Raw genomic sequence first — 16776 nt, 5'->3', positions numbered from 1 at the left:
GTTTGTGAATTCACAGTTATGCTTAATTATTTTTAAACAGGTTTAATATATCATGAGGCCTTGGGAAACAGTCTAATAATGTGTTTTATGGATTCTCGTCCGTGAAATGCGCAACTTCCGGTATTTTGCTGGTTAGTCGACGCAGGCAAAATGAAGTCGAGAATTTAAAAAAATCGAATAGTCTAATAGAATCGACGAATCGCGACAGCCCTAGTCATTTTCTTTTTCTCTTACTTCCATATAATGCATATTAAAGTAGTGGTTATAAGCAGCTGGTTTATTTACAGCGGTAACCAAGGAAACGCTGTATCCTGCTGTTCCATAAGCGCCACCTGCTGTCAGAGAGTGATTTGCAATTTCATTCTTTTCATCTGCTGTTTTTGTTTTGTGCAGGTGTCTTATGTAGCACAATTTCACAAATCAGACCATTCTGTTTTTGCTTTAAATCTTGAAATTATACAGTCTAAGTCAAATAAAAAAACAACTGCTAATGCTACATGTAGCACTACTGTCTGTTCAAAATAAATGAAAAAATACATTTCCTGTTGTACCAAACTCATATCGAACTGTGACCCCAAAACAGAGGTACTGTTACACCCATAATATATACATAATATATACAGTATTTAAATTACTGAATTGTCCAAAAGTATGCATTATTATATATAAACATAATTGATTCTATCTATCTATCTATCTATCTATCTATCTATCTATCTATCTATCTATCTATCTATCTAATAAAAATTTTTATTTAACGTATAACATGGATATTTTAGGCAATATAGAAATCCTGGCCAGGATGTGTCCCGGAAAAAGGGCACATATGGTCACCCTAGCTAAATAAAAACACATTGTTAAACAAACGCCTCAAAACAGTCAAATTTATATTATAAAACCTGTGGTACAAAATCTAAGGTGTGATTGAATGAGCTGCGACTTTGCACCCGTAAACAACTGAACTTTATAACAAGTTCAGCTTGACTTATTGTCACTAATATTCATGCATTTGGCTCTACCATGGCATAGCAAAATCTGTAGCGTTGCATGAAACCATCATACCGCCCAGCACTAACACCAACCGTTTTGTGTTACAGCTCCATGTCTAACTAACTCCACACCTTAAGATCAGCGATCTAACCACGTCCTCCCGTTTCTCTCTCTTCCTTGTCTTTTTTGTTCCTCGTGTCCTTCTGCACCTCAATCTGTTCCCTTCCTTTCCTCCTGTGTAGCAGCTACACCTGGCTGTAAGTGGCTTCGCTGTGTGTGTTTCTGTGCGCATAGACGTGTCTCTCCTCTGCTGCTTGAAAGCTTCCTTTCATGGTGTACGTCAGTGTGTTTGCGTAGTTAGGACTACATGTGGAAAAACACTCACTCTGTGTGTGTGTGTGTGTGTGTGTTGGTGTTTTAGCTCGGAGCTTGTTTACGCTGAGTTCATTCACAAACCGCTCTTTTGCCGTTTCTGTTCTAGAATTCCATTTAGAACGGACACCCCTTCTGACTTCCTCTCACCCCCCAGAGATCACAGGTTAGTCGGTCGTCTGGCTTTACAAACATGCACACAAAAAACCCACATGCTGCTTATTTTCCCGCAAGTGTCTCGTGTTCTCCTTCATTTCAATTAAAGATCCAAGACAGAGCTGCAGTGTGCCATTTCTGCAATGCAATGATGTGTGGTTTCAAACAAGTTTCCTTAAACTAGTCACTGGTTGAGCCTCAAGTTAACATGCAGGACTGCTTAAACAGAGTTCTGTCATGACAACTCTCGGAGGGATTGGCATGGTAATGTACATGACAATGTTAATGTATTTGGTCTTGGTGGAATAGATCTGCTACGCTGCTGCTGCGGCAGAGCAAGTACCGAGACTTGCTACTGCCAATAGATCCACAACATGCTGCTGTAAGCATGTAAGAAATACTGCTGCTGCACATATAACACATATGAATATCCCCCATATAGCTTACATGAATCACCCCGTAGCAGATCTATGCAGGTGGACGATACAGGAGAGAACCAATCAGCTGCCATTTGACAATGATGTCACCAGGTCAGATTGAGCTAGACCTATCGGATTGCACCATCTAGAGTTTCATGCCAGAATTCTGTATTAATGTTATAGTCAGCGTACAGATGGTGCATACTTGCATACTACTGTTCAAAAGTCTGGAGTTAGTAAACTAATAGAAAATAATACTTTTTATTCAGTGAGGATGCATTAAATTGATCAAAAGTGACATTTATAATGTTACAAAAGATTTCTATTTGAAGTAGATGTTGTTTCTTTTTAACTTTCTATTCATCAAAAATCCTGAAAAAACCAGCACTAACACCAACCGTTTTGTGTTACAGCTCCATGTCTAACTAACTCCACACCTTAAGATCAGCGATCTAACCACGTCCTCCCGTTTCTCTCTCTTCCTTGTCTTTTTTGTTCCTCGTGTCCTTCTGCACCTCAATCTGTTCCCTTCCTTTCCTCCTGTGTAGCAGCTACACCTGGCTGTAAGTGGCTTCGCTGTGTGTGTTTCTGTGCGCATAGACGTGTCTCTCCTCTGCTGCTTGAAAGCTTCCTTTCATGGTGTACGTCAGTGTGTTTGCGTAGTTAGGACTACATGTGGAAAAACACTCACTCTGTGTGTGTGTGTGTGTGTGTGTTGGTGTTTTAGCTCGGAGCTTGTTTACGCTGAGTTCATTCACAAACCGCTCTTTTGCCGTTTCTGTTCTAGAATTCCATTTAGAACGGACACCCCTTCTGACTTCCTCTCACCCCCCAGAGATCACAGGTTAGTCGGTCGTCTGGCTTTACAAACATGCACACAAAAAACCCACATGCTGCTTATTTTCCCACAAGTGTCTCGTGTTCTCCTTCATTTCAATTAAAGATCCAAGACAGAGCTGCAGTGTGCCATTTCTGCAATGCAATGATGTGTGGTTTCAAACAAGTTTCCTTAAACTAGTCACTGGTTGAGCCTCAAGTTAACATGCAGGACTGCTTAAACAGAGTTCTGTCATGACAACTCTCGGAGGGATTGGCATGGTAATGTACATGACAATGTTAATGTATTTGGTCTTGGTGGAATAGATCTGCTACGCTGCTGCTGCGGCAGAGCAAGTACCGAGACTTGCTACTGCCAATACATCCACAACATGCTGCTGTAAGCATGTAAGAAATACTGCTGCTGCACATATAACACATATGAATATCCCCCATATAGCTTACATGAATCACCCCGTAGCAGATCTATGCAGGTGGACGATACAGGAGAGAACCAATCAGCTGCCATTTGACAATGATGTCACCAGGTCAGATTGAGCTAGACCTATCGGATTGCACCATCTAGAGTTTCATGCCAGAATTCTGTATTAATGTTATAGTCAGCGTACAGATGGTGCATACTTGCATACTACTGTTCAAAAGTCTGGAGTTAGTAAACTAATAGAAAATAATACTTTTTATTCAGTGAGGATGCATTAAATTGATCAAAAGTGACATTTATAATGTTACAAAAGATTTCTATTTGAAGTAGATGTTGTTTCTTTTTAACTTTCTATTCATCAAAAATCCTGAAAAAAATGTTTCCACAAAAGTATGAAGTAGCACATTGTCTTCATACATTGATAATAATCAGAAATGTTTCTTGAGCAGCAAATCAGCATATTAGAATGATATCTGAAGGATCATGTGACACTGAAGACTGGAGGAATGATGCTGAAAGTTCAGCTTTGCATCACTGGGATAAATTACAATTGAATATGTATTCAAGTATGATTTTAAATTGTAATAATATTTCACAATATTGCTGTATTTTTATTATAAATGCAGTCTCGGTGAGCAGAAGAGACTGCTTTCAACAAACAAACAAACAAACAAAAATTCTTACAGATCCAAATTTTATAAACAGTACTATTTCTATTTTATTCTATTTTCTGTTTCTATTTTTCATGAAAATTTTATTTATATAAATTCTGCATTGCTTTCAATGTTTTCTTCATATACTAAAGAAACTGGATATTCACAACTTTTTTTAAAAATAAAACCTTTATAGACAAGTCTATTTTTATGCATTTGTTTATTTATTTTGAATTTATGAAACTAAATTGAAAATTATATTTTGCATATAATAAACCTTGTTTATAGGATCATTGCACCTAATTATATTTTTACAGTTGTATTTTTATTTTTAAAATTAAGCATTAGTATAACGTGCACTGAACATGCAACGTAAGATTTAAGTTTATTAAATACTTTTTATTATTTAAATACTTTTTCACCATAACATGTTGCATTGTGAAACAGGATATTAAAGGCAGAGTAAGCGATTTCTGGTAGCCAATGTTGATATTTGAAATCACCAAAACAAGCACGCCCCTACCCCAAAAGGGTCTTGCCCCTATTTTGATAGCTCCGCCCCACATATACGTACGCAACCCAGGCAACAATTAGTTCTGTGAAACAAAGCAAAACCAATGTTACACCGTGTCTACATCAGACGTGAGCGGCGCGGCGCAACAAATCCCCGACAGAAAACTGCTGCCGGGTTCTATTTATGACATGCTGACACAAATTTCAAATGGTTTTCAACGGTCGTTTGAGCGCGTCCAGTGTAGGCAGCTGATCCAATATTTACATGGGTCCTACTTTTTGCCTTATCATTCCGCAGACGTTTTCTCTATCTTTCTGTCGCTTGGCTCGGCTAATGTCCGTCCCATGCACTGAAAGCTCTCTCCTCCACATCACAGGTAGACACGCCCCTTGTTGCTGATTGGCTACAAGTTTGTTTTGCTATTCAGTTTTCGAAAAATCACATACCCTACCTTTAAAGGTGCTGTATGTAGGATTGACATACAGCACCGAGTGGTTGAACTAGGTATTGCAGTCCAAATTCAAAATATTGGAGAGGGTTTTTTCACCCGGCCCCTCCTCCTCAGACTTGACGCACACGCAGGTTGCCAGATTGAAGGCACCAACAGGAACGAGCGCACATGACGATGAAAGAAATGAAAGACGCTGTGTTTTCCGCCAACTGGCAACCCGGGGTGCCAACATACAATTGGGTAAACTGGCAGTGGGCGGGTTTCACAAACCAAAACAGAGACCTACATTCCGGCCCGGAACGCACATTTTCAAAGCAGAATAACTGACTGTAGCATTGTTTTTCAGATAAACAAGTATGCTAAGATAGTATGTTTCTTAAATATCTGCAAACATATTATGGTATTTTTATGCTTTAGTAGAGTCAAAAACTTACATACAGCATCTTTAAAGTAGAGCAAGACTTGAGAATCTCGAACTGATGTGTATTTGTGTGGCATTCTGTCTTTCTCTGTCCCGCAGCCATTCCACTGACAGCCTACGGACCAATGGCAGCGGCCGCAGCTGCAGCGGTGGTCAGAGGTACGCAAAATCACATTTACTTTGCTTGTTTGAAAATGTACTTTTATTTGTCAGATTTTAAAATGTATTAAACTCCTTCCACTTGTAAAGCACCTTCTGAATGTTTAAGACATCTGTCCCTCACCGTAGGTTCCACACACTCACGTACCGCCGGCTTCCTGGGCACCAGCAGCCCTGGGCCAATGGCAGACCTGTATGCAGCAGCCAATCAGGATTCAGGAATCAGCAGCTATATCAGTGCGGCAAGTCCCGCCCCCAGCACAGGGTTTGGACACGGACTCGGGGTAAGTACAATCAGATATACAGACACACATATACACATTTCGAAATATAACATTAATGTCAAAAAGGACAAAAGTAATAAACATAAAAGTCCATGCGACTTGTGCCAAGTCTGAGGTTTATTAAAATAAAGTACATTACTGATAAATGTGTGTATGTTATTGATTTATGTGCCCTACTGAATTCCACTGAAAGAGCATTACTATTTATTTTGCTACTATTATATAGTTATTTGCATTTTATTACTTGCATTAATCATTTTTCCCTGCTGAAGTATTCTTTACATTATATTGTAGCATTTATTAATATTTTGAATTAACTTGTTTCAATTTATATTTTCATTTTAGTTTTATGTTTTAGTAATTTTGCCATGTGCATTTGGGATTTTTATTAGTTTTTTTATACAAATATTTCTTTTTGGTTTTAATTCATTTTAGTTTTAGTAATTTTAGTAAAGTTTTTTAAGTTTAAGTTTTTCATGTAATATTATATTATTGTATTTTAGCATATTTCAATTAATGAATTAATGAAAATACTTTTTAATAGTTTTAGTTGATAACAACACCGCCATTTTTATATTTAAATTTTAGTTTTAATTTTGATAAGTTTTGTTATGTGCTTTTACAATTGTATTATTTATATCTCTAAGGAATATTTCTGTTTAGCTTCAATTTATTTTTATTTGAGTTTTAGTCATTTTAGTTATACGTATTTGCTTTAGTAGTTCATTTCTAATTTTCATTTCATTCAAGTTTTTTTTTAAGTTTTTCATGTAATACTTTTATTTTATTTAAGTTAATGGAGATGATTTTTAACAGTTTTAGTTAACAATAACAACACTGCTAAGAACAAGCCTGTCATAATTTTTTTTTACACTTATTTATATGCTATTTGTAGTATTTATTAATATTTTGAATTTTACATTAATATATATTTGTATTTTTACATTTTCGTTTTAGTAATTTTAGTACTTCAACTTAAACCTACTTCTCTTAGTTGCCAAGGCAACTAACATTTTACATTTTTAAAGTTTTTTAGGTTTAAGTTTTTCATCTAATACTTTTATTTTATTTCAGAAATTTGAGTCATTCTCATTCTCTTTCATTCAGATTTCAACTTTATTTCAATTCCCAAAAACAATTGTAATAGTTTTAGTTTTAGTTATCGATAACAACACTGCTATTAACACATTGCACCAGAAATGAGAACCACTGAAACAACTTTGCATCTCTAATACACATTTTGTACAGAAAAATGACAATGAGCAATTTAATAAAAATACGAGCTTCGCATTTTTGCTTTAAATCTCTCCAGAATGCCTTGCCACAAAGTCTTCCATTGCAAGTGCATTACTGTAAACACGATTTTTGCTTGTTTTTACAAACTAAATACATTATTTCCATTATTATGTCACTTAACTTGGAACATTCCATTAAATTTCCTCTTTCACTCTTCCAAGGGTCCTTTGATTGCAACGGCCTTTACCAATGGCTACCACTGAGGGGTGTCCAATCAGAGCCCAGCATGGGAGGAGAAACTCACGCGCTTGTGAACCGTGAGCACTTCTGGCGATGTGACGTGCTTTTGGGACGAACCCCACGGGCGGCTGCGGTCCCTCCTGACTCCGCTCTGGAGTTTCCAACTTTTCTTTTTCTCTATTCTCTACTAACATCACTTTTCGTTTTCCTCATCCCGTATTTCCTTCCTGACGTATCCGACTCATTTATGATATGCTGCGGTCTTTCTTTTGAAAGAAAAAAAATGAAGAAAGAAACTTTGTCAAAACAATATTGTTTGATTGTACGTGCGGAAACGCAAGGAATTTCATTTCCCCGGATTTTTATTTTGACAATTTTTCTGCATTTGTTATGTATTTTTGCTGACTGTGTTTTTATGTTTTTACTGTACTCATGCTGTAACGGATGATGTCGAGAAGACAGCGAGAGAGAAAGAGAAAGAAGAGGCACGAAACTGGAAAAAAAGTCCAGGATCTGTTTGGTTTTTAAAACGAATCTAAACAACACCGAACAAATACGTGAGAATGAATCAAATTTGTGAAAAAACAAAGCAAAACGACAGGACAAAAATGTATATTTTGGTAGTTTTTACACAGCATTTGTAATGTTATAACGAACATTCTTACGCTGAATCGTCAATTTTTTTTCGTAAAATTGGTTTTACATAAGAAACAATGGGCCTCATTCATGACTTTTCTGCGTGAATCTGCATTCTACAGTTTCAGATGTAAGAATATTTGACACATTTTTACACAGAAATCCATTCTGCTCATGTTGAGGCTCATTCTTCGGCTTCTTTTTGTAGATACTGTATATATGCATGGATTTTGGGAGGGTTCGAGGGTTCGGATTGAATGATGGACTGGGGTTTGCGGGAGGGCTGAGGGTTCTTTATGGTTCTTAACATGCAAACATCTTTCTTCACATTCAGTCTTGCATTTCTGAGACTAGTTTCATCACCAAGTTGGACCGATGTGGGTCTTTGGTTGTGCTTCTCTCGCTTTCGACTCCATTTATACTCTTTCGGCCTAAATTCTCCGAATCAAACGGACCTTTCTGTCGTTTCGGTTTCGTATGAATCCTCACGCTCGTGAATGTTTTCCATTAGAGCAAATGATTTGGTTGCGTGTTTGGGAAACGGAAACGCGGTCTTGATCCGCCTCATTTTCGAAGAGCACGGCTGCTGGGCTTCTCTTCATGCTGTTTTTGGAAATATATATTATATATATAATGTTTTGCGCAGTGTACTTCTATTGTAAATCGTTCCCTTTCTCCTTTTTCTGTTCGTTTTTGACGGTACAACGCTGTTTTTTTTTTTTTGAAGAAATGAAGGACAAATTTACAAAGCAAAGGAGTCTGAGCGCTGTTACACCTGTCGTTGTGTGTTGGGATGTGCGTGTGTGAGTGTAACTGAAGTATGGATGTACACGTAGCTAGTTTACATGCATTCAACTGCCACCTTTGAAACTGTCTTGTCTCTGCCAGCAATGGAGAGGAACGTCTCTGAAATCACAGCTCTAATGGAGGCCTTCTGGGAAAATTGTTAATTTTTATGTAATTGTTACGCTTGACTAATAATAGACATTCAGAGTGATTTTTTTTTTCATTTCAGCAACATTGGATCTGTTTGATTTCTACTTAATTGCATTCATTTTCAGTCTTCCATTTGACACGTGTTGCCTCTTTTTGGAGCAGTGGTCACGTGACGACCGAAACTCCAGCTGACGGGGACGCCTCACAAAACTACTGCATGGCACACACTGTACCTATTTAACCAACAAAAAGCAATAAGTTAATTTTAAACTCAAGTAATAATGAACGCCGTTAACGGTGGTACGAATACGATGGCGGTTATGTGGCATTAATAATTATTTTTCTGAAAAAAATCTATATTTTTCAAGATCCGTTTTAACCCCTTGAAAGTTTCTCAGATTTTTACAGTACATGTTAGCTGTTTGTTTGGAGGATTTGTTGAAGGGGATCAGCGGCGGAACTGGAAAGCATCAGTGGGCGGCACTCTGTCCCATTGCTGTGGAGCTGCACGTCAACACTGTGACCTGATGCTCAAATACGCTGGTTCGCTGGCCCTTTACTGTATTTTTAATTTTTTTTTTCACCTCTGGAAATTTTCAAGTAAAAAGATCCTAATAAATTATTTTAAAACATTCCATTTGATGGCCTCCGTATTCATGTTTTTCTTTGTGGTTCATTGCATTTGCAGGGGATGTTAGCAGAGATTGTCATGTTTTGGTCATATGCAGAATGGATTGCACTCTTATAAATGACACACTTTATAATATACATTTGAGTAGTAAATGCAAAATCTAAAATATCCCATTGTACAGGGGAAAAGTGAATGTGAATTTTGAGTAATATTGTAAACCCTGAACATTTACAAATTTCATAAAAATAGAATGTAAAATTCTAGAAAAAATTGGACAAATATCACAGTACTTTTCAAAGATTATATAACAAAAAAATATTTTGAAATAAAACACATATACACACACACACACACACACGCACACACACATATATATATATACATGTATATATATATATATATATATATAATTGTTTCAGAATAAAGTAATCAAAATGAAGGAATTATTAATAAAATAAAACATTCTGCTTTTATTTTATATTAAATATTTTATACATATTTAAAAATATATTAAGGTTTCAATATTAACAGACCATCAGGGTTATTATAGTTAACTAATGATACAACTAAAACCATTAAAAAAATCTTAAAATAAATTTTAAGTAAAATAAAATATGAAAAAAGATTAAGCTAGAATTTAGCTAAAATAAGTAAAACTAAAACTAAGGAAAAAAACTATGCAGGCATTTAAAAACAAAAAATCATAAAAATGTCAAAAACACAAAATTAAAATGAAATAAAAATAACTAAAATTGCAATTAAAAAAATTTAATAGTACCTCCGCAATACTAGAATAATGATATAATTATAGAATACTAGTAGTAAATAATTATCAACAAAATAAAATTATTAATAAAATAAACACTGTTGGCTATGAACTATCCTAACTACAGACAGACAGACAGACAGACAAATAGATAGATAGATAGATAGATAGATAGATAGATAGATAGATAGACAGACAGACAGACAGACAGACAGACAGACAGACAGACAGACAGACAGACAGACAGACAGACAGACAGACAGACAGACAGACAGACAGACAGATAGATAGATAGATAGATAGATAGATAGATAGATAAAGACTGTCCAAACCTTTGACTTGTTGACTTGTTAGTAGTGCAGATGTACCACATGTCTTGCTTTTAAGAAGTTGTGGGGGTGGGGTCACGTCAAGGTCAAGATCACCCCTCTCATACCCCCTTGACTTTTGAAGTCATGTGTGTGCCCTGCACTCCAAACTGGATCTAGTCTGAAGTCAGGCTCAATTAGCAGCTAGCTCGCCTTTGACTAAAATGATGTCTTCTCCCCCACAGTCTCGGAAGGGAAACGAACCAGACAGGGAGAAGAAAGGGATGGATGGCCGCGCAGACAGCATTGGAAGTGGCCGTGCTATCCCAATTAAACAGGTAGGGTCTGGCTGGCCGTCTGGACTGGTATAATTGGAGTCCAGCAGTGGCGTATTGTGGACGAAGGGCTTCAGATCAGTACTCAGACCCACGCAAAGCCCGTTTGATGCCATCTCCTTGATTAACAGTGAAAGCACGCACTTGACATCAATTAGAGCCAGGCTCTCCCGTGTGCTGAAATGAGATCATTAGGATAAGAAGTGGGAAGGGATTTTTCTCTCCTCAATGCACCCCCCCCAGCCAAAACCCCTACCCCATCTCACTCTCCCACCTTCTTTTTCCCTGTCAAAAGAGGGGATAGAAAAAAGCTAAGAGGAACCTAATGAAGTGCAGTCTACCAATCTGCATATGGGCCCATATTTCCCCATCAGCCCTCCCCGAAAAGCTTGGATTGGGTCATGAATAAGCGGTGTATGTGGGGAGAGGAGGAATGAGAAGCAGAATGTGATGTGAAGAAGACCCCCTCCATTGCACTGTAGGAGAGATTGTTTGACTTGGCCTTAATTTGTCACAAACAAGAATGCGTAGTGAGAGAGTAAAGGAGAGCGCTAGCTAGTGTGGGGGTGGGGGGGGGAGATAATTCTCGGCGTATCTCAGCTGGAGTGAAAGAATACCCCACAACCTCCTCTGCGAAATTACCTGCTTCTGACCATCCTAACCTGCTTCTGTCCGGCCTACCCTGTCAACATTTTAGCCCTGGTGTTCTCTGTAATGGTGAGTTAACGATCATATCCGGCTGGACTGCGTTTACTAAAACTGGAAACCCTTGTAATTTTATCTGCCTTTATATTATATTATATGTCTACATGAAAGCAAGGGCTTATATTGATAGTTCACTTAGTGACAAGACGTAAGGTATCACTATCATTACTGATTATACTTTAAAGGTGCTGAATGTTTTTTTTGGGGGGGGGACGAAAGCATAAAAATACCTTAATATGTTTGCACATATTTAGAAAACATGCTAAGTTCACATACTTGTTTCTCTGAAAAAACAATGCTACAGACAGTTATTCTGCTTTGAAATGTGTGTTCAGTGTCGGATCGTCAGTTTTTGTTTTGGTCTGAATGATTTCGTCGACTGCTGCTTTATCCAATAGCATTTAGACACCCCGGGTTGCCAGTTACCGGAAAAAACTCGTTCCTGTTGCGTGGCCTCAATCTGGCAACCCGCGTGAGCGTCCAGTCTGAGGAGGAGAGAGAGGTAGAAACAACTCTTTCTGCAATTTTGAATTTGGACTGCAGTACCCATTTCAACCACTAGTGTACAATAGTGTCAATATTACATTCTGCACCTTCAAGGCTATGATTTCAAAAAATTTCTCAGCATATTAAACTGAAATGCTTAACTCATTATCTCTTTATGCTATGGGCATAATTCCTGCTGTTGTTTGTTGAAGACTCGTGCATGTTTGTTACTTGTTCAACGTAGCAATCAGACAACTGGAACCTAGCAGATGATAAAACAGGCCAATGAATGAATGAATGAATAAATAAATACATAGCCACCTATAGCTAGAGACCAGAATATCATCAACTAGAACTCCTGCTGTATGTCAGACAAAAAAAATTTTTGGTTTGATTGCTGATATTAGTTTGACTGGATGAACACACACACACACACACACACACACACACACACACACACACAGAGGTTGTGGTCTTGTGTCTGTATATATGTTAATTTGAATGTATCTTCTGTCTTTTACAGTCCAGAAACAGTTATGATCAGGGAGATTATGAGGGTTCGAGGCATTTAGGGAAGATGGCGCTCTATGTGTCCATTGCCTCCATCATCATCGGCATCCTCATCATCACCATCTTCTGCGCTGTGCATTTCAGCACGGTAACATACTGTCACTCATTCTCTCATGTCTTATATAATCATATCTCATCTCTTAAAAATGCAATTTGTGGCTAAATATTTTATTTTATTTTAAATGATATACAACCCCAATTCCAGAAACGTTGGGACGTTCTGTGAAATGCCATAAAAATCAAGAATATGTTATTTGTTCATTCTCTTTAACCTTTATTTAATTGACTAAAGTACAAATAAAAAAATTCCAATGCTTTCACTGGCCAACTTAATTTTATTTTGTAAATATAAACAAATGTTGATTTTGATGGCTACAACACACTCCAAAAAAAGTTGGGACAGAAGCATGTTTACCACTTTTCCTTTTAATTACACGTTTTAATCATATGGGAATTAAGGATGCTAATTTTTTGTTTTGCAAGCAACATTTTTGCCCAGTCTCACTTGATACAAGACTTCAGATGCTCAGCAGTCCATAGTCATTGTTGTCTGATTCTCCTTTTCATGACTGGTCATACATTTTCAATAGGAGACAGATCTGCTGGCCAGTCAGTCACATCCACACGTGTCTACGAAACCACGCAGTTGTATTGTCTTCATCTAATAACCATGCACTTCCCATGAAAGTTGTCATTTTGATGGCAGTATATGTCTCTGTACAATCCCAATATATGCCTCCATATCAGTGGTACCTTCACACATATGCCAGTCACCTATGCCGTTTGCACTGATGCACCCATATTCCATGACAGACATTTGCTTTTGCATCTGTCGCTGATTGAAGCGTGGACGTTCCCTTTCGTCTTTGGGACTGACAATTTGATGTCCGTTTTCCCCAAAAACAAGTTGAAATGTGGACTCATCTGAGCACAGTACACATTTCCACTGTCTTTTTGACTATCTAAGATGAGCTCGGGCCCAGAGAACTCGCTGGCGTCTCTACCTAGAATTGATGTATAGCTTTCTCCTTGTGTAACAGAGATTCAAGTTGCATTTCTTGATGCAGCTGCAAACTGTTAAGTGACAGCGGTTTTCCGAAGTACTCCTGAGCCCATGTGGCTATATTTAACACCACAGCTTGACGGTTTCTAATGCAATGCCATCTGAGAGCTCAAAGGTCACATATATTCAGCTGAGGTGTCCTGCCTTGCCCCAAACAGACTGAGATTTCTCTGGATTCCTTAAATCTTTTCACAAAATGGTAAAAGACCTACATTCTTTTTGATTTGTTTGACACTTCTCTCATGAAATTTGGCACAAAGTGATGAGCCACGATCAGCTTTGCTGGCAAAGACAGGATGCTCCGTAAACCCAATCATGACACCCTCACCTATTACCAGTTCACCTGCTTATTTTGGACTGTTTCAAAACAGTTTAACTTGGATATTCTATAACCTTTTCACTTTTATTATGCCTCTGTCCCAACTTTTTTGGAGTGTGTTGCAACCATCAAAATTAAAAATTGTTTATATATACAAAACACATTTAAGTTGGCCAGTTCTTTTAATTGTTCCTTTGCCAATTAAATGAAGGTTAAAGACAGTTAACAAACCACAGATTTTCTTGATGTCACTTTCTCAAATATTATTTCAACCTGTCATTTTAAATTCTTTATGTTCTCAAAAAAGTCATAATCTACATTGTGAAATAATGACAACTTCATTTTACAACGAAAGAGGTAAAATATGTATAATTATTTGTTTATTATACATAATCCATTCAGTGGAATGCTGATGAATGAGGACATGTAAATGGGTTAATAAAATCTAAAAAATAAAACGAATGAGCCTGTAATGTTACTCTTTCTCTGATTTGACCCTTTGTGTTTCTGTTTGTTTAGAAACATGTGTAAGATGACAGTATTTTGTCGTGCTGTGCTCTGGGTGAAGGACGTACACTGGGTCGCTCTGTCTGTTGAACTGAACGGAGATTTTAGTCATGAAACCAAAAGCAGGACAGATCCAGCACAGGACATCAGCTCTCCTCCATCTGCAGTCCAGCTCTAAATGAACATGCTTATAGAAGAGAGAGGTAGATGAAAAGTTATGCCATTTTTGTCAAGAATTTTTTACAATCACATTCGATATATGCACTTTTAAACCACTGAATATTATGCATCCATGCACATACTGAATATGTAAATAATTTTGTAAACCACGCATGTCTGTTCTTTTTCTAATTCTTTTTGTGGCAATCCGGTGTTGAAATGTACAATGGTTTCAGGGTTGAATGTCACTACAAAAATGATTAATAGTGACCTTAACTACTAAATATCATTTCAACACATCACACTGTTTACAGTCTTCAAGTCTTAACAGCTCTTATAAAATCTGTAAAAAAAAAAATAAAATTATGGAAAATGTAAATATTACCAATGTTGGTGCTTAGTGTTTTCCTCTGCCAGTAGATCATGAAAACAAGAAAAGGCTCTTTAATAAAAATAAAATGAAATACTGATTCTATATATTTGAGTTTAAAATTTTCTCAGTTTTCATGTAGGCTAGTCTGTGGAGATGCTTATGTGTTGTCAGATGTTTTACAAATGAAAAAGACACTCATTTGGAAATAATGTTTTGATGAACTTGTCCTGATTACATTATAAACTTCATTTTAAAAAAGCACCATTCATACAAAACTGAAATGTATAATTTTTGCACCACTAATGCCACCGCACGATTTTCCCACAACTATGTGTGGAACAACAACAACAACATCAACAACTAAAATCAACAATAATAATAGTAATAATAATAATAATGCAACAAATTGGCAGCAAAAGCATGTCTCGCGTCTCAAGCAACTTCCATACATTATTATGGATATGGAAGTAAAATGAATTTCACTTATCAGTCTTAAACTTATGTAAGAAATAAAATCACTAACAGAAGTGAGAAAGGATAGCGTTATACTGATATTGAAGCTATTGCCCCTAATTTATTTTTCTATCTCCCCCAACCCGCTTAATCTTCAGGCCAGAGAGCTGGTGTATTTGGAGATGTACCTTCAGCCCTCATTTGTGCTATATATAGTGTTGGGTCTCAATCCCGCGGTGGTGTCAGCGGCCTCTTGTTATCCCAGCGTGTTCAGGCCAGCGGGGTCACATGACACAGGATAGCTGGTTCAGCACTGCCTGTGCTGAAAAACACAAGAATGTCCCCACACTCCTGGGAAACAGCCCAGTAAACAGTCTGAGTTAGAATGTGAAATGTGTTATGGGACATCAGGGGCGTTTCTAGCCTTTCATAAGTACTGGGGCACAGAACCCCCATCAACAAGTGTCCCCATGTTTTCATACTCTTTCATGATACTGTTTTGGATATATTCCTCCCTCTTCTAGCTTGAAATATTCTGGACAATGTTTGAAACTTTGTATTGCTAGTACATCTTGTGTTATAGACCTTAAAGGGATAGTTCACCCAAAAATGACGTACTCACCCTCAAGCCATCCTAGGTGTATGAGACTAACATCATAAAAAGTGCTCCACACAGCTCCGGGGGGTTAATAAAAGCCTTCTGAAGTGAATCAAAGTATTTAACCATATTTAAAACTTATAAACCGTGATCTCTAGCTTCCTCCAACAGTCATACGTGCGATGATGAGAGAGTGGGACATAGGCGTAGCGTCAGCTCTGGTGAAAATCCTTTGTTTACAGCAAAGGAAAACCAGTCTCCTCTTGGCTTATATCGAAATCCTCTGGCATTTTTCTTTATAAAAACTCCTTGGAGCCGTGTGGGGCACTTTTTATGATGGATGGATGCCTTTTATTTTGCTTCAGAATCTTGAACACCATTCACTGGCATAATAAAGCTTGGAAGAGACAGAATATTTTTTAACGTAACTATTTTTAATGTAATGTAACTGTATTCGTCTGAAAGAAGAAAGTCATATGCACCTAGGATGGTTTGAGGGTGAGTGGTGTAGTTTTCATTTTTGGGTGAACTATCCCTTTAAGACAGGGTTCCTCAAATCTTGCCCTGGAGGGCCAGTGCCCTGCAGAGTTTAGCTTCAACTCTGATCAAACTCACCTACCTGTGATTTCCTAACGATCCTGGAGACCTTGATTAGCTTGCTCAGGTGTATTTGATCAGGGTTGGAGCTAAACTCTGCAGGGCATTGGCCTATTATTGTTAACAGAATGTTCATTCAAAGTTACGTCTTTAATAATATTCTCAAAACACACACACACAC

General features: G+C 37.4%; 1 protein-coding gene and 2 long non-coding RNA genes across 4 annotated transcripts in view; 2 read left to right on the top strand and 1 right to left on the bottom strand.

The window, feature by feature from the left end:
• Window positions 1–8823, top strand: part of LOC107557591 (RNA-binding protein Musashi homolog 1-like) — a 38793-nt gene extending 29970 nt beyond the window's left edge. Inside the window, exons 11-15 of one of the 2 annotated variants that reach the window (XM_016241070.1) lie at window positions 1472–1528; window positions 2725–2781; window positions 5334–5393; window positions 5523–5677; window positions 7135–8823. In XM_016241070.1, coding sequence (XP_016096556.1) covers window positions 1472–1528; window positions 2725–2781; window positions 5334–5393; window positions 5523–5677; window positions 7135–7176 — 371 coding nt within the window. In that variant the 3' untranslated portion in view covers window positions 7177–8823. The remainder of the gene's footprint in view (window positions 1–1471; window positions 1529–2724; window positions 2782–5333; window positions 5394–5522; window positions 5678–7134) is intronic. The other variant, XM_016241071.1, reaches the window with a different exon arrangement.
• Window positions 1–10606, bottom strand: part of LOC107557593 (uncharacterized) — a 20452-nt gene extending 9846 nt beyond the window's left edge. The window contains exons 1-2 of the long non-coding RNA XR_001605413.1: window positions 10595–10606; window positions 7171–7172 (exon numbers count right to left, since the gene is read on the bottom strand). This is a non-coding gene — a long non-coding RNA (uncharacterized lncRNA). The remainder of the gene's footprint in view (window positions 1–7170; window positions 7173–10594) is intronic.
• A 780-nt stretch (window positions 10607–11386) lies between these two features.
• On the top strand, window positions 11387–16029 carry LOC107557592 (uncharacterized). The gene is made up of 3 exons (XR_001605412.1): window positions 11387–11482; window positions 12480–12614; window positions 14428–16029. It is a non-coding gene; the product is annotated as an uncharacterized lncRNA (long non-coding RNA).
• The last annotated feature ends 747 nt before the right edge of the window (window positions 16030–16776 follow it).

The sequence above is a fragment of the Sinocyclocheilus grahami genome, unplaced genomic scaffold (genome assembly GCF_001515645.1).
Source record: "Sinocyclocheilus grahami isolate Dianchi unplaced genomic scaffold, SAMN03320097.WGS_v1.1 scaffold609.1, whole genome shotgun sequence".
NCBI classification, from domain to species: Eukaryota; Metazoa; Chordata; class Actinopteri; order Cypriniformes; family Cyprinidae; genus Sinocyclocheilus; species Sinocyclocheilus grahami.
Note: the sequence above shows the minus strand (reverse complement) of the source record. Positions and strands in the feature narration are given on the sequence as shown.